The sequence below is a fragment of the Oncorhynchus clarkii genome, chromosome 2 (assembly GCF_045791955.1).
Source record: "Oncorhynchus clarkii lewisi isolate Uvic-CL-2024 chromosome 2, UVic_Ocla_1.0, whole genome shotgun sequence".
In the NCBI taxonomy this organism is placed as follows: Eukaryota; Metazoa; Chordata; class Actinopteri; order Salmoniformes; family Salmonidae; genus Oncorhynchus; species Oncorhynchus clarkii.
Genome location: NC_092148.1, coordinates 90,495,590 through 90,520,358, shown reverse-complemented (window position 1 = coordinate 90,520,358; position 24,769 = coordinate 90,495,590). Strand labels below are relative to the sequence as shown.

General features: G+C 45.8%; 3 protein-coding genes across 3 annotated transcripts in view; 2 read left to right on the top strand and 1 right to left on the bottom strand.

The window, feature by feature from the left end:
- Positions 1-7,813, top strand: part of LOC139376078 (reelin-like) — a 278,855-nt gene extending 271,042 nt beyond the window's left edge. The window contains exons 66-67 of the mRNA XM_071118239.1: positions 214-312; positions 4,943-7,813. Of these exons, the coding sequence (XP_070974340.1) occupies positions 214-312; positions 4,943-5,036 (193 nt within the window). The 3' untranslated portion in view covers positions 5,037-7,813. The remainder of the gene's footprint in view (positions 1-213; positions 313-4,942) is intronic.
- A 387-nt stretch (positions 7,814-8,200) lies between these two features.
- Positions 8,201-9,396, bottom strand: LOC139383172 (bouncer). Its single transcript, XM_071127562.1, has 2 exons — positions 9,389-9,396; positions 8,201-8,585 (listed from the first exon to the last, which is right to left on the bottom strand). The coding sequence occupies exons 1-2, from the start codon at positions 9,394-9,396 to the stop codon at positions 8,201-8,203; spliced, it is 393 nt and encodes a 130-aa protein (XP_070983663.1).
- Positions 9,397-19,402: 10,006 nt separating this feature from the next.
- Positions 19,403-24,769, top strand: part of LOC139376070 (phosphatidylinositol-4-phosphate 3-kinase catalytic subunit type 2 gamma) — a 65,306-nt gene continuing 59,939 nt past the window's right edge. Inside the window, exons 1-6 of the mRNA XM_071118228.1 lie at positions 19,403-19,541; positions 21,015-21,265; positions 21,702-21,876; positions 22,660-22,742; positions 23,014-23,171; positions 23,777-23,894. Coding sequence (XP_070974329.1) covers positions 21,048-21,265; positions 21,702-21,876; positions 22,660-22,742; positions 23,014-23,171; positions 23,777-23,894 — 752 coding nt within the window. The 5' untranslated portion in view covers positions 19,403-19,541; positions 21,015-21,047. The remainder of the gene's footprint in view (positions 19,542-21,014; positions 21,266-21,701; positions 21,877-22,659; positions 22,743-23,013; positions 23,172-23,776; positions 23,895-24,769) is intronic.

Here is a 24,769-nt window from a genome sequence, read left to right as displayed (position 1 = left end):
ACGCTAACGCACACACACACACACACACACATTCACTCTCTGAAAGCTAGAGAGTGTACTAACACACCTGACTAGTTAATCCAGTGTTTCCATGGACAACCTGTTACTTTCCAGCAGCAAGGTTGATGTCCACTAGTCTAAAAACACACATACTGACACACTAACTGCCTACTCTTGACCTCTGACCTCCTCTCCTCCTGCCGCCTGCCCCAGAGAGGCGAGGGCTAAAGGGGTGGAGCTGCGGTGGTGGCAGCCACGTCACGACGGAGCGGGACATGACCAGTGGGCGCTGGACCACGTGGAAGTAGTGCTGTGAGTATCGCCGACCAACCTGGTACCCCTGGTCCCTAGAGAACCTAGAGAACCTCAGTCTGAGAACCTAGAGAACCTAGAGAACCTCCGTCTGAGAACCTAGAGAACCTCAGTCTGAGAACCTAGAGAACCTAGAGAACCTCCGTCTGAGAACCTAGAGAACCTCAGTCTGAGAACCTAGAGAACCTAGAGAACCTCAGTCTGAGAACCTAGAGAACCTCAGTCTGAAAACCTAGAGAACCTAGAGAACCTCAGTCTGAGAACCTAGAGATCCTAGAGAACCTCAGTCTGAGAACCTAGAGAACCTCCGTCTGAGAACCTAGAGAACCTCCGTCTGAGAACCTAGAGAACCTCCATCTGAGAACCTAGAGAACCTCCATCTGAGAACCTAGAGAACCTCAGTCTGAGAACCTAGAGAACCTCCGTCTGAGAACCTAGAGAACCTCCGTCTGAGAACATAGAGAACCTCAGTCTGAGAACCTAGAGAACCTCAGTCTGAGAACCTAGAGAACCTCCATCTGAGAACCTAGAGAACCTCAGTCTGAGAACTTAGAGAACCTCAGTCTGCCCCTACCTCGGCCCCAAAAACACCCGCCTCTCTCCACATAAACTGACACACACACACATGCTCAACAGCAAGGAAGAAGCTTACACCCTCACACACATGCACCCCCATAGTCTGTGCTCAACCAACAGGAAGAAAAAATAAAGACTGAATGTTGTGCCCAAGACGGTTTTCCACAAAGTGCTAGTTAGTGACTTCACAGTGACTTTGGTCTATTTGAATATTGTGTGAGACCACCTAATGCATACACAAAGCTTGTCTACACACACCGTTTACACACACCGTCTACACACACCGTTTACACACACCGTTTACACACACCATCTACACACCTGCATAACCGTCTACATAGCGGAAGCATACAGCATTTTAATGCCTATTGCATGTTGCTGAGGGCTTCATATCAATGATAAAGGTCATTGATTATAACATTCTAAAGGATGTCATGCATTGTGTTTCATCTAACAGTCATGAAATGTGTGTGTAAAGGCTTGATGTAGTTCCGTTAAGGGCAGGTGTTCAGTCAATATTTGGCAAACGACAGATAGCCCATTGAGTTGTACCACTTGGAATGATATCTATAGAACAAGGCCTTGTACGTGTAGAGTCGACACGCAAACTACACAAAAAACACACACCTTACCTGAGCTGTCCCTGGTTCGGTGTGGCCTTGACCTGTCCTCTCCTACTCCTACGGTTGGTTCTCAACATTCAACAACAGTGTCTGCTGAACAGAATAACCGTTCGATCCTCACACTTCTCTTTTTTTTTATTTCTGTCTCTCTGTTCCACAACTCCACCACCACTCCTCTCCTCCTTTTCAATGGGTTTCTTTGTCATCGTGTGTCTCTCCTCTCCTCCCTGATCTCACGACACTAACATGCGTGACCATACTGCTTCTCTTCCTCCACTGCCTGTGCTTGTGCTCCTCCTGCTGGCTCATCATGTCCTATTATGTCTTCCTTCTTCTCCTTCTCCTCTTCCTCCTCTTCTTCATCTCCACTTCCATCTCCTCTTCCATCTCCTCAATCTCCTCCTCCTCTTGCTCCTCCCTCTCCTTTTCCTCCTCCTCCTCTTCTTCCTCCTCCTTCTCCTCTTCCCGACTACTTCTCCTTTTCCTCCTCTTCTTCATCTCCTCTTCCATCTACTCCTCCTCTTCTATCTCCTCCTTCCTCTTCCTTCCTTCCCTCTCTCTCTCTTCCTTCCCTCTCTCTTCCTTCCTTCCCTCTTTCTTCCCTCTCATTCTTCCCTCTCTTTCTTTCTGGATGTGTTTGGTCCTGTTTCTCTCCATCTGTTATTGTCTTTACATATTTCTGTCTCTCTCTCCACGTTCTATATCACTTCCTCTCTATTTCTCTCTGACTCTCTTACTCCCTGCTCCCTCTCCTCTCTTTCGCTCTCCCCCCCGTCTCTCTGGGCCCCCTTTCGCCTCCCCAGGCGGCCGGGGTTCCTTCCCCCCCAGATCTTTCTGCGAGCCAGCAGCATCCCCATCCTCCCCTCTCGCGCTCTAACCTCTGCTCTCTTCTGTATTCTGCTCCCTGTGGCATGGCTGTAGAGTCAGGTAAGTCTTCCTCTTCTCCCCGAATGCAGTCCCCTCCTCTTCCTCCTGTGACACCCCCCACCTTATACCCCTGACCCTCCTCTTCTGTCATCCTCTTCCTAGCCTTAACCCCCTCCCCCCACACACACACACACACACACCACCACCTCCACAGAAACACACACCACCACTACACACACACACACCACCTCCTCAGAGACACACACACACACCACCACCTCCACAGAAACACACACCACCACCACTACACACACACACACCACCTCCTCAGAGACACACACACACACACACACACACACACACACACACACACACACACACAGGCTGTCATCACCCAGAGGCAGGCTTTTCTCAAAGGCTTATCCATGACACGGACTGATATCTCCACACTTCTGAGGAAACAGACATCAGGAGATAAAATACATAATGACATGGCTGCTATCATCCATGTCGAGGTAGTGGAAATTATAAACGTCACCAGAACACCCAGTGGTCCAATACCTATATGAGATATCTGAGATGCTATTTCTCAACTAAAAATCACCTTTTGTGCCAATTCGTCTGTATGTTTTAAACACACACAGTACATGCATCTCAATGGTATCATCAGTGTGTGTGTGTGTGTGTGTGTGTGTGTGTGTGTGTGTGTGTGTGTGTGTGTGTGTGTGTATATGTGTGATGCAAGCCATCACTATATGAATGTCTGTTGTTCCTATTGCTACCATTTGAGTGCTTTGGGTCTTGCTCCATGTCTGCACACAGCCCAATAAGGAGTTGATGCTGAGGCTGACTTTGAGACACACGCACACGCACACGCACACGCACACACAGAGAGGCACATGTTACAACCACCGCTTCATTCTAATGTGGACATCTAACGTTGATCATTCAACTCGGTGCACACGTCCTTCACACTAGCAGTGGTGTAATGCAGAGACGGCATAACGAGCCCAAGACATCCACATAAACAAAAGACCTAGAACTCATCAAGCCCTTCATCAGAGTAAACAACCTCCATCCAACCTCCTTGCATGATGGCTTTTTAATTCCAACGTTGCAAAGCCCCCCTTACCCGCTTATCCCCTCCCATCCACGGCTGCCTGTCCATGGAAAACACCATTCTGTGAATCAGGAGCCCTCTCCATACTGGCCGTCCCTCTAACTCGCTCTGTGAAGTAGACAAACAAAACCAACAACACAGAAGCGGAAAGACAGACATCCCACTTTGTCAGCCCCTCGTCCCCCTCCCATCCCCCTTCTCTACTCCCCCCCCCCCCCCCCCCGCTTTGCAGGGGGCCACATGCTGTCGCTCCTGGCATCACCTGCTGGATGGACGAGGCAATGACAAGCTAAGCAAGAAGAGCGATCTTCAATCACGGCTTCTCTCTGTTATCTATTTAGTTCAGTTTCCCCCCCCCCCCCCCCTTTCTTTGTTGGTCTGTTTGTTTTCCCCTTCTGATATGGATGCTACTCAACGAGCTCAAACACTCTTCCTATAGAACCTTAGAACCTAGATTAGAGTTAGAAACCCCCCCCCCCCCCCCAGAAACCCCAACCCTGTCTGTAGCTAATGTCTGTGACCCTGTTTGTAGCTCATGTCTGTAGCTAATGTCTGTGACCCTGTCTGTAGCTAATGTCTGTGACCCTGTTTGTAGCTCATGTCTGTAGCTAATGTCTGTGACCCTGTCTGTAGCTAATGTCTGTGACCCTGTTTGTAGCTCATGTCTGTAGTTAATGTCTGTGACCCTGTTTGTAGCTAATGTCTGTGACCCTGTCTGTAGCTCATGTCTGTGACCCTGTTTGTAGCTAATGTCTGTGACCCTGACTGTAGCTAATGTCTGTGACCCTGTCTGTAGCTAATGTCTGTGACCCTGTCTGTAGCTCTCTAGGCCAGTCATGTGTCCTCTAGTTGTGTCCCATCATGTCTTGTCCTGTTGACTTGCTTATGATATTGCCATTGAGAACATGTCAAAACCAGCTGTTGATCAATATTTATATATATATATATATATATATATATATACACAGTTCAATATAAAGTAAGTTATGAATAGTCCACTATTTGCTTAGTTTGAATGTTTGAGGTTAGAGGTGAAATCCAACTGAAAATACCAACATGGATCTAGGAATGTGTGAGCTTGCATATGAGACTATGTGTGTGTGTATTTCAGACGGTGTGTGTGTGTGTATTTCAGACAGTGTGTGTGTGTGTGTGTGTGTGTGCATTTCAGACGGTGTGTGTGTGTGTGTGTATTTCAGATGGTGTGTGTGTGTGTGTGTATTTCAGACGGTGTGTGTGTGTGTGTGTGTATATATTTCAGACGGTGTGTGTGCATTTCAGACGGTGTGTGTGTGTGTGTGTGTGTGTGTATTTCAGACGTGTGTGTGTATTTCAGACGGATGTGTGTGTAGATACTGTAAATGCCTCTTCCTTGGTTACTAACGGTCACCATCCTCTTCCTCCCTCTCTCTCTCTCTCCCTCACTGTCTTTGTCTCCCTGCAGCACCCGTAAACAAAACTACATGATGAACTTTGCCAGACAGACCGGCCTACGTCACTACTACAGCCGAAAGAGGCGGGCGCTGCAGCATGCCTAACCAATGGATTTTCCCTACAACCTGCCAATCACACATATGACCGACCAACCAACCAACCACATTCCTTTCTCCTGATGCCATATCACCCTGTCAAGTCCTGCCCTCCAGCCAATGGATTCCAGTCAGCCTTAGACCACCACCCCCCCCCCCCCCCCCCCCCCCCCCCCCCACTCTGCCAGAAAATGTGGACCATCCCATCAGTTTACGCTGCAACCAATCAGAAGCCTTCCCCACCCCCCATTGTGACTGGAAGGAAGGAGACGTGAAGGAGCAACAAAGGCGGACATTTTGTTTACTTTTAATGGACTTCCGGGTTTCTAGTTGTTTTCTAATCGTTGCCGTAGGTGGTTATTATGATGTGATGATGATAGTACCCACCCTCGGATTTCCCCTTATCACCCCATCCTACCCACTTAGTCCTACTACTACCACACTGTGAAATCATTAAGAGAAATATCACTGATGACCAGTGGCATAGAGTTGGATAGAGGGCACACAGTCACAGAAGCGATAATGGCAAAGCTAAGGGGGGGGGGGGTGTGGGGTGAGCCCTGTTTCCAACTCTATGCCAGGTTGCTGGGGTGTATTCATTAGTCCGATTCCGTTGCAAAAATGTTTTACAACAAAAACCATTTACTATTTTACTATCTCTAGGAACCAAACGGAAACAAGCGGAGCAAGCAGAATGAAAATGGAGAGAGAACCTGACTGAATCTGTCCAATAGAAACTCTTTTGGAGTAAAACGGTTTTCATTGCAAAACATTTTTGCAACAGAATCTGACTAATGAATATACCCCTGGGCTAGTTGGCAGAGCCGGAAGGAGAGGGAGGAACACTCCTCCGCCTGCACCAGTATCTAGGAGGAAGATCATTACAGTGAAAATAGTACTGTGTTCTTGCTGTCCTGTGGGTTATTTTCGTGATGAGTCGACTGTGGCCGTGTTTCATTTGATTTTGTTTTTTTACTAATTCACATTGCGTAATTTTTCGGTTGGATGAGGGTTTTTTTTCTCCATGTTTATCGGATGAGGGACAGATGGATAAAGGGCAGGGTGGATGGATGAAACCCTGCCGTCAAGGTAGACGGAAGGAAGGAACAAATCGCAAAAATAGAGGGGAAAAAACATAAGAAAAATAAGTTAAAGACCGAACAATGATTTCGTTTTTTTTTATATATGTGTTGGCTCCTGAGAATACAGATATTTATGGTGAGCGGTTCTCCATGTAACCTATTTAAAGATACACTGTGCGTGAAATCTGTGTTATTTTCTAGTGTTAAGTTATTAGGCAGTTATTCAGCCTCTCTTTCTCTCGAGGCTCTCGGCCTACAACGTCTCCCTCCCCCTTCTCGTGCTGTTACCCCCATCCCTCCCCCTTCTTGTGCTGTTACCCCGATCCCTCTCCCCCTCCCGTGCTGTTACCCTCTTCTTCTCCCCCACCCCGTGCTGTTACCCCATCCCTCTCCCCCTCCCGTGCTGTTACCCCCCCATCCTCCCTCTCCCCATCCCTCCCTCTCCTGTTACCCCCATCCCTCCCTCTCCCCATCCCTCCCTCTCCTGTTACCCCATCCCTCCCTCTCCCCATGCTGTTACCCCCATCCCTCCCTCTATTACCGCCATCCTCCCTCTCCTATTACCACCGTCCTCCCTCTCCCCATGCTGTTACCCCCATCCATCCCTCTCCCCCTCCCGTGCTGTTACCCCCCCATCCTCCCTCTCCCCATCTCCTGTTACCCCCATCCCTCCCTCTCCCCATGCTGTTACCCGCATCCCTCCCTCGCCTGTTACCCCCATCCTCCCTCTCCTATTACCACCATCCTCCCTCTCCCCATGCTGTTACCCCCATCCATCCCTCTCCCCCTCCCGTGCTGTTACCCCCCCATCCTCCCTCTCCCCATCTCCTGTTACCCCCATCCCTCCCTCTCCCCATGCTGTTACCCGCATCCCTCCCTCGCCTGTTACCCCCATCCCTCCCTCTCCTATTACCCCCATCCTCCCTCTCCCCATGCTGTTACCCCCATCCTCCCTCTCCTATTACCCCCATCCTCCCTCTCCTGTTACCCCCATCCATCCCTCTCCCCATGCTGTTACCCCCATCCATCCCTCTCCCCATGCTGTTACCCCCATCCCTCCCCATGCTGTTACCCCCATCCCTCCCCATGCTGTTACCCCCATCCCTCCCCATGCTGTTACCCCCATCCCTCTCCCCATGCTGTTACCCCCATCCCTCTCCCCATGCTGTTACCCCCATCCCTCCCCATGCTGTTACCCCCATCCCTCCCCTTGCTGTTACCCCCATCCATCCCTCTCCCCATGCTGTTACCCCCATCCCTCCCCATGCTGTTACCCCCATCCCTCCCCATGCTGTTACCCCCATCCCTCCCCTTTCTGTTACCCCCATCCCTCCCCATGCTGTTACCCCCATCCCTCCCCATGCTGTTACCCCCATCCCTCCCCTTGCTGTTACCCCCATCCATCCCTCTCCCCATGCTGTTACCCCCATCCCTCCCCTTGCTGTTACCCCCATCCCTCCCCTTGCTGTTACCCCCATCCCTCCCCTTGCTGTTACCCCCATCCCGTTCTTTCTCTCTGCTGATTTCTGCTCCCCGGAGATGAGGCTCCGTCAGTGTTGTTTTTTTGAAGTCTACTGTGTAATATGGACCCTCTCCCTTTCTCTGTAACTCCACTATAGCAATCTCCTGTACATATAAGTATATCCACTATGGGGAGACCCAGCAGCCTTATAAAAGGGAAATAAAGAACTGTCCAAACCTCAAGAGATAGTCAGTGTGTGTGAGTTGTGCATACATATATACATTTATATTATTACAACATCACCTCATTCAAAAAGAGAAATTGCTGATTCAACAAAGTCACAACACATAGTCCAGTTAGTGTATAAAACATTTATTTCACAATCATAAAAACAATTTCTCTGTATTAAAAAAAAAGGAGCCAAATGCATAATCTTCAATTGTATTTGGTTAAGAAAAAATAAAAAATAAATTGGTTCTCCAGGTTGATGCATGCCTCCGTTTGGTTAGACTGAGTATGCAGCAGTAAACTATTCAACCAACAAATCCCTCGTACTCCTCACGTCCTTTATAAGAACCAGCACCTATCTAAAAAAAAAAATTACATGATTTTTAAAGTAGGATTGTGAGTTACAGGCCCGTTAATAACAGCATAGTCATCGCCGTCACGAGGGGGACCGAATTAACCGCAACACGGCGTCCTGCGTTACAGTAGTTATAGCCACAGCACGCATACGTCATGGTGTAAACAGTTCCTTTCAGTGGGAGAGGGTGTATCTGACCGCAGCCCGTCGACGCCATGCACCCCCGGGTGGACAGGGCGCTGTGGTTTCCATAGCGACCGTTGCCCGTCATGCAGAGTTCCGCGGGAGGGCACTCTGTCAGGATGAGGTCAAAGGTCTTGTTCCGGTACATGATGGGGCTGTAGTAACACAGCAGGTTGTTGTTACAGTGGAGTGCTGGGAGGAGCAGGGACAAACACAGGATGGCAGATAGAGACGGGAACATCTGGGGCCTGAGAGAGAATAGACGTCTGGTGGAGAAACCACCCGTTCATGTCAGTCAGCGTTAGAGAGTAGCCTGGTCCCAGATCTGTTTGTACTGTATAGCTAGCTCCTTAGGCTGAGTTTAAACAGGCAGCCTAATTCTGATCTCATTTCCAATAACACTTCTTTTACATCCCAATCACAGCAGATATTTTCTCAGAGCTGATCTGATTGGTCAAAGGGGCAATTAGTGAAAAATAGATCAGAATTGGGCTGCCTGTGTGAACGCAGACCTAGTCAAACATTGAACCTCATGACATGAAAAACAACTGCAGGAGTTGGCCAGACAGCACAACAGATCTGGGACCAGGCTAGAATTGGGAGTGGTATTGGAATGAATGCTGATTGGTAACCCATCGGCCCAGACAGCACAACAGATCTGTGACCAGGCTAGAATTGGGAGTGGTATTGGAATGAATGCTGATTGGTAACCCATCGGCCCAGACAGCACAACAGATCTGGGACCAGGCTAGAATTGGAGTGGTATTGGAATGAATGCTGATTGGTAACCCACCGCCCAGACAGCACAACAGATCTGGGACCAGGCTAGAATTGGAGTGGTATTGGAATTAAACTGCTGATTGGTAACCCACCAGTCTAATTAGTCTAATTGGAACAAGAGCTTGTTGGATAGGTTGCTGACTTGCAAAGGAACCTTCTAGTCTCAGTTTATCTAAAAGACAGGTTGAAAGCCTTGTATGTGTGCTCTCTCAACCACAGAAAACACTAACATCTTGCTCATGCAATGGCAATATGTCGGATGAGGACTTACCTTCCCATTCTTACGACTCCGGGGTTGAGAGGAATTTCAAACTGGATACAACAGGTGGTGTACAATGGAGCTGCTCTGTGTCCCAACACTTACTGCTGGTCGAACCGGAACCATCTAACCTCAAACCAAGTAACCATCTAACCTCAAACCAAGTAACCACACCCACTGCCGACGCCTGTTATTCGGATCAGGACAGACTGAACCAAAAAAAAAAAATGATTTGAAAGTAACTGTTCAGTGAAAATGTCCTGTTAACACACACCCAAATAACGTTGACTGATATACTCGTATGTGGCCAAAGCATAAATTGAATATAAAATTTAAAAAAAACACTTGCTAGGATGAGCTAGCCAATCAGCGGTCTACTCATGTGAATATTTATTAACGGATTAACATAAATATCCAATGCAGCCCTTTTTCTCTCAATATCATGATTTCTGGGTAACAATTAAGTACCTCACTGTGATTTTTTTTTGACCGTTTGAATTAAGTGACAAATTAAATTGCTTCTTAGTAAATAACAACTTCTCAAGGAAGAATTTAGCTAGGCCTGGGTGTGGTCTGAGAGAGGGAAGGGGAAACTGGCTCTTATTGGCAGAGGGGATTGGAACTCTTATTGGTCGAGCAACTAATTTACCACCTGGTGATGTCACGAGGCAGGCCAAAACTCCAGCCTACCAAAACAGGCAGACTTTTATTTTTTTTTAAATCACCTTTTACACTAAAAAGGGAATTATCACAATTTGCATAGTATTATGCCAACCTAAGTGAGGAAATATATTTTACCTTTATTTAACCAGGCTGAGAACAAATTATTGTTTTCAATGACGGTCTAGGAACAGTGTTCAGGGGCAGAACAACAGATTTGTACCTTGTCAGCTCAGCGGGGTTTGAACTTGCAATCTTCCGGTTACTAGTCCAACACTAACCACTAGGCTACCCTGCCGCCCCATATAAAAACAAATTATTCACGTTTCTTCTTTACTGCACTGGTTCTTTAATTCCCCATTGTTTTGGAAGGAACATTATTTCACTCATTGTAATATTTCATAGAAACCTGGAGACACTGGAAAGTTACTTCAACATGCTTTCTGTATTCACGCCATTCACCAGCTACCACACTGAGAACTACAGCTTTTACCACAAGTCAATATTGCAACATCACTAAAAACAGATTACACTTTACGTCAGTTATTACAAATAATTGAATAAATAAGCACATTTTACACTGGAAATAAAACATCTACTTGAATAAGTGTCATCCCTTGCATGAGGGTGGGGACAGGGACTGTGGCTAACAGGCCCATCCCTTGCATGATGGTGGGGGGACAGGGACTGTGGCTAACAGGCCCATCCCTTGCATGAGGGTGGGGGGACAGGGACTGTGGCTAACAGGCCCGTCCCCCAGTGACAAGTATGGCTGAATTCCAGACGGACCCCTAGCCGCTACTCTTTAGCCACTCCTGGAGATCTGAGAGGACTTTATAGATGGAAGTCATGTCGTTTTCTCCGTGTAGCGAAGCCACGGCTTCATCCTCCACCACGTCGTCATCTCCAGGGCATCTATGCAGAGGGTCCGTCGCAGAAGGAGGAGGCTTCTCACTGTGCCCCAACGTCACTCCTAACAGACTCTTAATGTAGGTGTCAGGGGCTGGAGGCTGGTTACACTTGTCCCTACAGCAACACCTAGAGAGTTAGTTTGAAAAATGTATGTAAGTCACTCAGTATTAAAGAAATTGGCAGTGATGGAAATACATTTTTAAAAAGTAACCAAATTGTCATACTTGTGTAAAAGTATTTATTAGTACCTTATTAGAAAGTGACTCATATAACCCAGTAAAATACTACTTGGAGTAAAAGTCCAAATATATTTAGGACCAAATATTTTTAAGTATCATAAATAAATGTAATTGCTAAAAAAAAAATGTACTTAATTATCAAAAAGTATACATATTACATTCCTTCTGTTAAGCAAAGCAGGCAGCACCATTTACTTGTTTTTAAAAATGTATATAGACAGACAGGGGCCACACTCAGACGTCATTTACAAAAGACGCATGTGTTTATTAGTGAGTCTGCCAGATCAGAGGCAGAAGTGTTGTCTGAATAAAGTGGGAACTTTTGGGTGTCAAGCACATTTTACATGATTTTCTTTAGGAATTTAGTGTAAAAGTTGTCACAAATATCAAATCAAATTTATTTATAAAGCCCTTCGTACATCAGCTGATATCTCAAAGTGCTGCACAGAAACCCAGCCTAAAACCCCAAACAGCAAGCAATGCAGGTGTAGAAGCACGGTGGCTAGGAAAAACTCCCTAGAAAGGCCAAAACCTAGGAAGAAACCTAGAGAGGAACCAGGCTATGTGGGGTGGCCAGTCCTCTTCTGGCTGTGCCGGGTGGAGATTATAACAGAACATGGCCAAGATGTTCAAATGTTCATAAATGACCAGCATGGTCAAATAATATAATAAAGTACAGATATCCCCCAAAAAACTACTTAAGTAGTACTTTAAAGTATTTTTACTGAAGTAACTTACACTAATGGCAATTGGCAATACATATCACATGACATATGTAAAATCACACCGTAGACCACTCATCCTGTAGGTTTTATAGTCCAACCCTAATTTAAAACACACCTAATTCTACTTATTAGCTGCTCAACAAGACCTTAACTAGCGGAATCAGATACACTAAATTAGGGTTGGACTGAAAACCTACAAGACAGTAGATCTCCAGGAAGAGAGTTCGACAGTCCTGCTATCGGCAATCATAGTACAACATAATCAGAGCTCTAAAACAGGATGGGGGACGCACCATTGTGGAACATTCAGATAGGAATATGCTATGTAGACCAAACATGACATGCAGAATAAAGAACTACGTCAGCTCTGTTTGTGACATTTCTATCTGACAACTGGCTGTGAACAGGGCCACTAATGTCGATGTGCGACTGCCCCTGTGAAACTACATTAAATAAAAGTAAAGTTGTGGCTACTGGACCTGTATGTCACATTATAGCTGACCCCTCGGTAGGTCACGGCATGGGTGGAGTTACAGAAGTCAGGGGTCAAGCAGCCCTGTGCAGACAGGATGTGAGTGGAACCGAAACGCCCACTGCTAGTACCACAGCGCTCTTGCGGGAGACACTCAGTGGTGGAATCGTTACTGCAGGACCTGGGGGAGAAAAAAAAAATAACACGGGAGAATCTCAATCGCATTTCCTTGATTCCTTAAAAACCCATTGGATGAGAAGGTCAGAGAGGCGGGACCTTTTGAGAAGGAAGCAAGAGGATGTGAGGAGACAAGAAATTGCAATTGAGATTCTCACCCAGGAGTGGAGTTGACAGACCCAAAATGGGAAACTCTAAACAGAATCAATAGGAAGGCTCAACTCTGACGTCACACCGTTGAAGTTGAAATTTAAAACGGTTCGGGTAGGGACGTCCCAAGGATAGCACTAACTGACCCCCCCCCCCAAAAAAAAAATGTAAGAGGTGGAACCTTATGTTAGGAATCTTTGAAAGTCAAATTAATATGGAACGATGTTCTATAGAAAGATCAAGCATAGTCCTGACATAAAAAAAACTTTTTAATGGAAAAATCTCCATTGAGAATGCTTTTCAGTCCCGGACTGGGCATAATCGGACTGTGACCAGTCCGGGAAACTGCTCCCCAGTGTGTGTGGTGTGGAGGGGGGGGACACACACCAACCTTCCTTTGTGCTGTAGAGGGCAGAAGTTACACAGCAGACTGGTACTAGGAATATAACTGCCCATGGCTGTCACAGGTAGGACTAGGAGGAGGAGGACACAGAGGCAGGCTGCTGGAGCCAGGGGTTGGGGAGTGTTCAACCTGGAACATACACAAAAATACATTCTAAAAAGACATTTCTATTAAAAATAAAAAACCTCCTCAATATATTTCTAATCAAAGGTTTATTACATATATGTGTTTTACCACACCTATTTTGGTATTAGCGTGGCAGCAACGTGAAACATGGGCACCATTATAATCGAGGTGGTTTGAAAAATGTTTGAGCAAAACATCAACAGACATTCCCCAAAAATCTAAAGGAGACACTGCTGAGCATTTGTAATGTGAGTAAAGAAGCCAGTTGTTCACCTGTGTTTTCTCTGCGATGCCATTTTCCCTGGTCCTGTGTTTATGAAACACATCTTGGCCCGACTGTGCCTGAAGAAGAGGCGCACGCCCAGCAGGGATGTGTTCATTAGGACACATAACAGAAACTGTTTTAAAACTTTTTTCTTTTTTTTTACAAATAGGAGTGGAAATTAGTGTTCCTTATTGGACAGCTTGGAAAGTCCCGCCCTGTTTTTAATTCCATTTTTTAACCGTTTGGTGCCCAATGAACACAACCCATGGGGGGCAGGGGTTGCTGATTACTAAGCGGAGTCAGCTGTGTCACTCAGCTATAATCAACATCTCTGTGGGTTGGATTCACATAATCAGCCATCTTAAAATCATAACATCTAAAACTTCTTCTAACAAAACAAACCAGTGATACAACTGAAAGTAGACTACATTGTTTATTGTGAAAAATATATATAAATGTCCTGCTCTTTTTTTTTGTGGGTCTCTAAACATGTTCAAGCGTCTCTAGTACTGAAGGTAAATGTGTGACTGCAGCACTATCTACTATACAGACACCACTGACACCCTCTTCCTGAGGGTTAACTGGGGGTTGAGGGTTGAGGGTTAACCCTGGGCTTGAGGGTTGAGGGTTAACTGGGGGTTGAGGGTTGAGGGTTAACCCTGGGCTTGAGGGTTGAGGGTTAACTGGGGGTTGAGGGTTGAGGGTTAACTGGTACCATCAAGTGAAGGTCAATGCCACATTCAAAACAACTGGGAACTTGAGGGTTGAGGGTTAACTGGGGCTTGAGGGTTGAGGGTTAACCCTTGATGGTTAACTGGTACCATCAAGTGAAGGTTAATGCCACATTCAAAACAACTGGGAACTGTGGGGGGAAAAAACGAACTCCGACTAGGTATAATAATTTTGAACGGTCATCCAATTCGGGAATTCTAACTCTGGAATATCAGGCCTCTTTCTGAAACTCTGACTTTCCGACCTGAAGATGGCGTCATGATTTGACCTGGTATTTTTTCCCTGTTGTTTTGCACGCGGCAAAAGTCACACAGCATGACACACACATCAGGGTTTCGGTCAGTTCCATTTCAGTTCAAATTAATTTAGAAAGTAAACCAAATTCTAAATCTTGAAATGCATAGAGGATGCATCCTGATTCTTCACATTTAAAAAAAAAAAAAGTGTTCAAGTACACACTTAGGGAGAAGGGTGCAAATTGGGAATACAGCCAGTCTTCTTTTTCATAAGGATGTGTAAAGGAAGGGAAGGCCAGTCTATGGTGTATGTGTCCCTTCCAGGTAGTCATGAAGAAATCCTCAAGGAGAATTCCCTTCCAGGAAGACGTGCAGAACTCCTCAAGGAGAATTCCCTTCCAGGTAGTCATGAAGAAATCCTCAAGGAGAATTCCCTTCCAGGTAGACATGAAGAAATCCACAGAAGGGCAGGTGATGGGCTTGTCAGATGAGCAATTTGTTACATTTAAATGTACATTTTAGAGAGAAAACTGTCACCGATCAAAAGGGCAGGTTCTCCAGCAGCCCTACAGCCCAATCTGTGCACGTGCCTGGGTGAAGGACAGCTTTCCCTCCATATGGAGAGGCTCCTGAACCCCCCCCCCCCCAAAAAGATGAGATCAAATCAAACAATTTAATCAAATGTGTATCTACAGTATAAATGAAGCCATTTTTACATCAACAGACTCATAAAATGTTGCGGGGATGTTGTGTTAGATATCATTTATAAATGCAAAAGAAAACAGCAACATGAATTAAGACAAGCTAAATCATGTAAAAGTCTCTCACCATCTCTTTCCTCGTCTTCGTCTCGATCTTCATGCCCCCAGTCTTCCTCACTGTGTTGGTCATATTCACTGGGATCATGGCCGTACTGGGGAATCAGCACGTGGTGAAGCCTGCACTGTCTAGTCACAACATTATGAATTATTAATAATATCAAACATTTATATTATTATCATTATTATTATTATTTTTACATATCTTTGGTACCAGGAATCGAAACCACTGTCCTGACGTTGCAAACATCATATTGTACTAACTGAGCTACAGACAACCAAGTCCTCTTATAAATGACAAAAAATACACTTGAACAATCAGTCATGTCGCTTCATGCTTGAACACATTATACAGTGGGGCAAAAAAAGTATTTAGTCAGCCACCAATTGTGCAAGTTCTCCCACTTAAAAAGATGAGAGAGGCCTGTAATTTTCATCATAGGTACACTTCAACTATGACAGACAAAATGAGAAGAAAAAAAAACAGAAAATCACATTGTAGGATTTTTAATGAATTTATTTGCAAATTATTATTCTTATAAGTTCAGACCTGTCATACATGTATCTCTGTACCAGACCTATCATACTAACATACATGTATCTCTGTACCAGACCTATCATACTAACATACATGTATCTCTGTACCAGACCTATCTATTGTATAGGTCTATTGTAACATGTATACATGTGTAGACGTTGGAGGAAACATCACAGGGACACAGTATAGGTGTAGGAAAACACTACTGGTAACAGTAGTATACCTCAACCTGCTTAATGGCATTCCTCAATGAGGAGAGGAGGGAGGTGACTGCAGAAAAGGATCCGAGTTCAACGTATATTTACAGTAATGGAGGAAATTATAACATACCTACATTTAACTTTTAATTTATCTTTAAAAAGTAAATGTATTAGAGGACTTACTTTTGTATTCTACACTGAGGTGTAAGATTAGAGTTAGTTAGTGGTTAGAGTGGAGGGGCGGCAGGTAGCCTAGTGGTTAGAGTGGCGGGGCGGCAGGTAGCCTAGTGGTTAGAGTGGAGGGGCGGCAGGTAGCCTAGTGGTTAGAGTGGAGTGGCGGCAGGTAGCCTAGGGGTTAGAGTGTAGAGGAGGCAGGTAGCCTAGTGGTTAGAGTGTAGAGGAGGCAGGTATCCTAGTGGTTAGAGTGTAGAGGAGGCAGGTAGCCTAGTGGTTAGAGTGGAGGGGCGGCAGGTAGCCTAGCGGTTAGAGTGGAGGGGTAGCAGGTAGCCTAGCGGTTAGAGTGGAGGGGCGGCAGGTAGCCTAGTGGTTAGAGTGTAGAGGAGGCAGGTAGCCTAGTGGTTAGAGTGGAGGGGCGGCAGGTAGCCTAGCGGTTAGAGTGGAGGGGTAGCAGGTAGCCTAGCGGTTAGAGTGGAGGGGCGGCAGGTAGCCTAGTGGTTAGAGTGTAGAGGAGGCAGGTAGCCTAGTGGTTAGAGTGGAGGGGCGGCAGGTAGCCTAGCGGTTAGAGTGGAGGGGTAGCAGGTAGCCTAGCGGTTAGAGTGGAGGGGCGGCAGGTAGCCTAGTGGTTAGAGTGTAGAGGAGGCAGGTAGCCTAGTGGTTAGAGTGGAGGGGTGGCAGGTAGCCTAGTGGTTAGAGTGGAGGGGTGTCAGGTAGCCTAGTGGTTAGAGTGGAGGGGCGGCAGGTAGCCTAGTGGTTAGAGTGGAGGGGCGGCAGGTAGCCTAGTGGTTAGAGTGGAGGGGTGGCAGGTAGCCTAGTGGTTATAGTGGAGGGGCGGCAGGTAGCCTAGTGGTTAGAGTGGAAGTGCGGCAGGTAGCTTAGTGGTTAGAGTGGAGGGGCGGCAGGTATCCTAGGGGTTAGAGTGTAGAGGAGGCAGGTAGCCTAGTGGTTAGAGTGTAGAGGAGGCAGGTATCCTAGTGGTTAGAGTGTAGAGGAGGCAGGTAGCCTAGTGGTTAGAGTGGAGGGGCGGCAGGTAGCCTAGCGGTTAGAGTGGAGGGGTAGCAGGTAGCCTAGCGGTTAGAGTGGAGGGGCGGCAGGTAGCCTAGTGGTTAGAGTGTAGAGGAGGCAGGTAGCCTAGTGGTTAGAGTGGAGGGGCGGCAGGTAGCCTAGCGGTTAGAGTGGAGGGGTAGCAGGTAGCCTAGCGGTTAGAGTGGAGGGGCGGCAGGTAGCCTAGTGGTTAGAGTGTAGAGGAGGCAGGTAGCCTAGTGGTTAGAGTGGAGGGGCGGCAGGTAGCCTAGCGGTTAGAGTGGAGGGGTAGCAGGTAGCCTAGCGGTTAGAGTGGAGGGGCGGCAGGTAGCCTAGTGGTTAGAGTGTAGAGGAGGCAGGTAGCCTAGTGGTTAGAGTGGAGGGGTGGCAGGTAGCCTAGTGGTTAGAGTGGAGGGGAGTCAGGTAGCCTAGTGGTTAGAGTGGAGGGGCGGCAGGTAGCCTAGTGGTTAGAGTGGAGGGGCGGCAGGTAGCCTAGTGGTTAGAGTGGAGGGGTGGCAGGTAGCCTAGTGGTTATAGTGGAGGGGCGGCAGGTAGCCTAGTGGTTAGAGTGGAAGTGCGGCAGGTAGCTTAGTGGTTAGAGTGGAGGGGCGGCAGGTATCCTAGTGGTTAGAGTGGAGGGGCGGCAGGTAGCTTAGTGGTTAGAGTGGAGGGGCGGCAGGTATCCTAGTGGTTAGAGTGGAGGGGCGGCAGGTAGCTTAGTGGTTAGAGTGGAAGTGCGGCAGGTAGACTAGTGGTTAGAGTGGAGGGGCGGCAGGTAGTCTAGTGGTTAGAGTGGAGGGGCGGCAGGTAGCCTAGTGGTTATAGTGGAGGGGCGGCAGGTAGCCTAGTGTTTATAGTGGAGGGGCGGCAGGTAGCCTAGTGGTTAGAGTGGAGGGGTGGCAGGTAGCCTAGTGGTTAGAGTGGAGGGGCAGCAGGTAGCCTAGTGGTTAGAGTGGAGGGGTGGCAGGTAGCCTAGTTGTTAGAGTGGAGGGGCGGCAGGTAGCCTAGTGGTTAGAGTGGAGGGGCGGCAGGTAGCCTAGTGGTTAGAGTGGAGGGGCGGCAGTTAGCCTAGTGGTTAGAGTGGAGGGGCGGCAGGTAGCCTAGTGGTTAGAGTGGAGGGGCAGCAGGTAGCCTAGTGGTTAGAGTGGAGGGGTGGCAGGTAGCCTAGTTGTTAGAGTGGAGGGGCGGCAGGTAGCCTAGTGGTTAGAGTGGAGGGGCGGCAGGTAGCCTAGTGGTTAGAGTGGAGGGGCGGCAGGTAGCCTAGTGGTTAGATTGGAGGGGCGGCAGGTAGCCTTGTGGTTAGAGTGGAGGGGCGGCAGGTAGCCTAGTGGTTAGAGTGGAGAGGCGGCAGGTAGCCTAGTGGTTAGAGTGGAGGGACGGCAGGTAGCCTAGCGGTTAGAGTGGAGGGACGGCAGGTATCCTAGTGGTTAGAGTGGAGGGGCGGCAGGTAGCCTAGCGGTTAGAGTGGAGGGGCGGCAGGTAGCCTAGTGGTTAGAGTAGAGGGGCGGCAGGTAGCCTAGTGGTTAGAGTGGAGGGGCGGCAGGTAGCCTAGTTGTTAGAGTGGAGGGGCGGCAGGTAGCCTAGTGGTTAGAGTGGAGGGGCGGCAGGTTGGTGTTGGAGTGTTGGACTAGTAACTGGAAGATTGCAAGATTGAATCGCCGAACTGACAAGGTAAAAATCTGTCGTTCTGCCCCTGAACAAGGCAGAACGCAGAACCCACTGTTCCTAGGCCGTCATTGAAAATAAGATTTTGTTCTTAACTGACTTGCCTAGTAAAATAAAAATGAATATTGAATAGAGTAAGCTATTCTGGGGAAGCTATACAGTACAGAAAGACTCACAAATATGTTTTCTGTTAAAGTATTCATGCAAATAGCCTACATAATGGGCAGCTGTAGTAGGTAGTCTTCTCCTCGTCTACCACCAATTTAGGCAGATTTGTCCACATTTGTTCACTATTGTTATGTTTATTTCATTCCACTAGAGGGCCTGGTTGCACCCCAAAGAGAGAGTTAAGCTTTCCTCATGAACCAAAAGTGACTCGACTGTAAATATCACATTTGACGTCCATTACGCGCGACCGTGAAGACGAGCTCTTTTGTCGAGGAGAGCGCGCATTCGAGCACTTTGTTTATTATCGGCGACGCCACGGCGGGGAGCTATGATTAGAATTAGCACATCCGGGGAACCGATCCAGAAACGCTTCTATAGTTTGACTTGATGATTGACACACAGTCGTCTACGGCGCACACCTTCATACCTTCGCCCTGACAGGTAGTCGACTGTGCTGTGACAATGTCGGGGGTCTGACGGTAAGACTCTCACATAAATAACATTTCATACAAGGATTTTTTTTTTTTTAAACTATTGAAACTTGAGGCATAAATATTATTTTCCTGAAATATTATTTTTGGCGGTCAGAAATATGATCTGTGCCTGCTTTTATCTTGACTGTAAATTAGAACAAACGTATGATTGTGTTATTGTTAAATATAGATCAGGCTGATCCAACTGTCCCTCTCTGTGGTCAGTTAAAACATGTAAATAGTGGTGTCTTCAAAATAATGGTTTTGAACTTTATTCTAGCCTTCAGTCTCAAAGAACAGCTGTCTGAAATGGGCTCTGGTAAAATGTCCAGTTAACCTTTTGAAAAGTCTGTCAATTATTAGACTAACTGAAATGATGGTTTAGTAATATTGTCAGTTTGTGCTGCAGAAGTAGTCTACATACAAAAAAAAATGACTATTTTTGGGGGGGAAATACTTGTAAAATGTAAAGTGTATCTGTGTCAAACAATTGTGAAGACAACTGAAACACAGTACAACAAGTGTGGCACAACATGTTATACTACTAGCTCTGTAGTCTTTACAAACAAATATTGCAGTTAAAAATATTGCAGTTTTGAAACTGCAGTAAAGTGCAGTAACTGCCTGTGGTATTTTGGACTCAGTAATTACAGAATAACCTCACTGTACTGCAGTTATACCGCACTGTAACTGCAGTAAAACACTGCAAAATTACTGTAGTAAATAAAACAAAATAGTGTTATTTTTTATGCAGCGTACTGAAGTTATACTTCATTGTACTGCAGTTATACTTCATTGTACTGCAGTTATACTTCATTGTACTGCAGTTATACTTCAGTGTACTGCAGTTATACTTCATTGTACTGCAGTTATACTTCATTGTACTGCAGTTATACTTCATTGTACTGCAGTTATACTTCATTGTACTGCAGTTATTCTTCGTTGTACTGAAGTTATACTTCATTGTACTGCAGTTATACTTCATTGTACTGCAGTTATACTTCATTGTACTGCAGTTATACTTCATTGTACTGCAGTTATACTTCATTGTACTGCAGTTATACTTCGTTGTACTGAAGTTATACTTCATTGTACTGCAGTTATACTTCATTGTACTGCAGTTATACTGCACTCTGATTGCCATCTTTGTTTTTTTTGTTCAGCTATTTGGCAAATGTCATACCACATATTTGGATTGGCAGTATTTACAATACCCTCTTTGATGACACCATGACTTCAACATGCCACAGAGTCCTCTGAGTTGTGGTATCTGATTTGTATGTGTTTTGTATTTAAGGGTTTACCCACCTATTGTTTTTTTTTTTTACCACAACATCCCAGAGTTCCACATGCCATGGCCTGAACTGAGTACACTGATTGGTCATTGAGTTGTGAAGTCTGACATACAGACAGGAAGGAGTTGCATGTCTTTACTTTTGTACCCAATGAATCCTTCTGATTATGGATTATGACTCACAGAGACAAGAAGACAACTTTTTCCCAGCGTGCCTCATGGAACGATACCAGGAAGACTTAGCTGGTCTGGACCCTGTCTTTCTAGAGGAGGAGGAATGGGATCTGTACAACTCCCTCTCGGCTCTGTCCCTGCCCAGTCCCCAACCCCGCTCCCCTCTCTGGTCCCAGGGCGGAGGCAATGAGAGCTCCAATAACCCTACCACCCAGGGGATGGGTGGAGGGGTCCCCAACCCAAATTCCTACCTGAGACCCAGGTATGTTGAATGGTTTTAATATCCTCCTGCCATGGACAAGGCCAGCAGGTCGCCCTAGTGGTTAGGAGCGTTGGGCCAGTAACCGAAAGGTCACTTGTTGAAATCCCAGAGCCACTTAGGTGAAAAATCTGTTGATGTGCCCTTGAGCAAACCACTTAACCATAATTGCTCTATAATCGCTGATCCCTGGCTCTGACACCATTCTCAGGGGGAGTGGGATATGCAAATAAAACACACATTTTCAATTCATACATGTGTGAAAAAAGGACAAATGTAAGCATCTAATTATTATATGAAAATTAGCTGTGTTAACTGTATCTGGTAACATCAACTTTTCTGATTTATATTAGATTTGTACTGTATATAATCCCTGTCAAATAAACTTCATGAAATAAATCATAAAACAATTTTTTTTAATTTTCTCGAACATATACAGGACCCAGGAGACAGAGGTCCTCCTGAGAGGAGCAGCCCTCCTGCCTCCTCCAGTACCCCCTCGGAGGAGAACCTCCAGTGCTGCTCTGCTGACTAATGCTCAGAAGAGGTTCTCCTGTGATCTGACTGTACCCGCTATCAGACTGAACCGCTTTAATACAGCCACATATAGTCATGTGAGTATCACTGTGTTGGCCCTCGAAGAAAAAAATTGGTTTTCTAACCTCAAGAGGGTCTTTAAATAAAAGTCAAAGATGAAAAACAAACTAGCGTTCTGGGCGATGGGGATTTAGTTCACTGGAAACAAAGATATCTATGTGGAGATGGAGGAAAGTTGTTAAAGATCCAATGCAGCCATTTAAAAAAAAAAAATCTCAATATCAAATCATTTCTGGGTAACAATTAAGTACCTTTACTTTGATTGTTTTCAATTAAAATTGTTAAAAAATGTTAAAAAAGGAAACCAAAAAAGTTTCTTAGCAAAAAATAGCAATTTCTCAAGCAAGAATTTTGCTAGGACTGTCTGGGAGTGGTCTGAGTAGGAAGGGGAAAATGGAAAACGATCTGTTATTGGCAGAGAGGTTTGGAACTATCTCTCTTATTGGTCTATTAAAACTCCATCCATCCAAACAGGCTGAAATTTCAGGCATTCTTTTCACACAGCTCCTACACTAAAAAAGTACAATTCACAATTTCACAGAATTATTCCAAGCTCACTAGTTTAGAAATAAATATAAAACACGGGAAAAATCACATTTTATGACTGCATTGGACCTATAACAGTAAGTGTTATTTGAGTTAAATGCGGTTTTATTTGTTTTATTTTGTCGTGGGTTCGATTCCTGCTGGGGTCACATACTAAAAATGTATGCCCTCACTGTATACTGTAAGTCACTTTGGATAAATGCTTTGAATGAAAGCTTCTACTGAGTTGGATATACAGTATTGTATATTTTTAGCTGGATACCTGGAGCATCAAACTGATAGACACTCCACAAGGAAGCACCAAACAACTGGCTTCTCTCTGCATGTTGACGTCCAAGTAAGAAAACGTCTCGTCTCTTTCAGATGTTTGAATATCAATCCAATGAACTGAGTCGTTTTTTTTTTAACATTCAAGATGAGACACGAACCATGGAAACGTCTTTGCGTTTGCCACTCTTTCAAAGTTTCTCCTTGAGAAACGCAGAGATGATCCCATAGCCGTTGCACTTTCATGAAAATAAAAGAAGAAAACGTTCCTAAAGGCCTCTCCGTCTCTCTCCGTCTCTCTCCGTCTCTCTCCGTCTCTCTCCGTCTCTCTCCTCTGTCAGACTGTTGTCTAGGTACCCCCACACTGACCAGGTGTCTAACTCAGGGGTGGTGTGGGGGCGTGTGTCACCTATCCACCCTTCCTTACTGCAGGAGGCTGAGATCACCGTCAATGTGTCAACTCCCTGGGTCCTTCACCAATTACCCATTCCCACCATGTGTAAGTAAGAGACACAGCTAACACATATGTATACCGCTGTAACGTGTGGTAGCTAAGCTACAATTATATTGCCACGTAAATTATGGCAACTTCATTTCTGTTCACGTTTAAGTGTATCGGCAATCAAAATTGTCTTAAAGGATATGTGAGATGTAATGGTTTATTTCCAGACGTATTGCTGTATTTTTCATCGTGTGTTATGTTGAAGTGTCTTTAGAAAAAGGGAGATAGGTTTGAATATGCTTCTACACCTGCATTGCTTGGTGTTTGGTGTTTCTGGCTGGGTTTCTGTACAGCACTTTGAGACATCAGCTGATGTAAAAAGGGCTTTATAAATACATTTGATTTGATTTTAATTTGACATACATACATACATACATACATTTTTTGGGGACTGTGACTAGAGTTGTTGTTGACCTTGACCACCTTGTTGACCTTGACCACCTTGTTGACCTTGACCACCTTGTTGACCTTGACCACCTTGTTGACCTTGACCCCTTGTTGACCTTGACCACCTTGTTGACCTTGACCCCTTGTTGGCCTTGACCACCTTGTTGACCTTGACCACCTTGTTGACCTTGACCACCTTGTTCTCTCTCCTCCAGTGAACAAGACAGTCCAGACCCTGATAGATGAGATATTGCTGCTTCTGGAACAGACTAACCCAAGAGACAGTGGATACTACCTCCTGAAGTTGTGTGATTCTGAAGAGTACCTCAGGAAGTAAGTATACCGCTCCGCAAACCTAACTCCAACCCAATCACCATTCCCTAGCCTCCCTGCGTTCATTCCCCTTCAAGGCTAGTTATACAGCTGGTCTATCGACACGTCTGTAGACTGTTGTCGCCGTGACATCGTGAACATTCTGTTGTCGCCGTGACATCGTGAACATTCTCTTGTCGCCGTGCCATCGTGAACATTCTGTTGTCGCCGTGACATCGTGAACATTCTGTTGTCGCCGTGACATCGTGAACATTCTGTTGTCGCGTGACATCGTGAACATTCTGTTGTCGCCGTGACATCGTGAACATTCTGTTGTCGCTGTGACATCGTGAACATTCTGTTGTCGCCGTGACATTGTGAACATTCTGTTGTCGTCCGACATCGTTATGAAAAAAGTATAGACACAGAAACGACAGGCTGCATTAACAACCTGGTGGTCCAAATTAGCATAGCTGGTGTATTTTATCAGCAGCCCATCCTTTTAAACATGAATTTACTAGATGTCAATCTAGCAACAACTCAAATAAACTTTCTAGACAATGTTGTGGTCCATTTCAAGCTTGTTAGCTACCTACATAGCTAGCTGGCTAGCCAGTTCAAATAAGGACCATATCATAGCTGACAATGTCTTAACTTTACCAAATTTGTATTTATTATTAGAGGAAAATAAACTCACAACAAGATAATTATTTACAAGTTAATGTCAATGCATTTGTGCATTCTGCTGGATAGTCGGGTAACCATGACAACGGATGCAGAGACAGATCTGTCCCGTCTATAGACGTTCCACCGGAGTATAAAAATGTAAATGTGGTTTTGACCAGCGACATTTGTAGCGTTCTAATTGTCTCGATATTGTCATTTATAAACCAGCC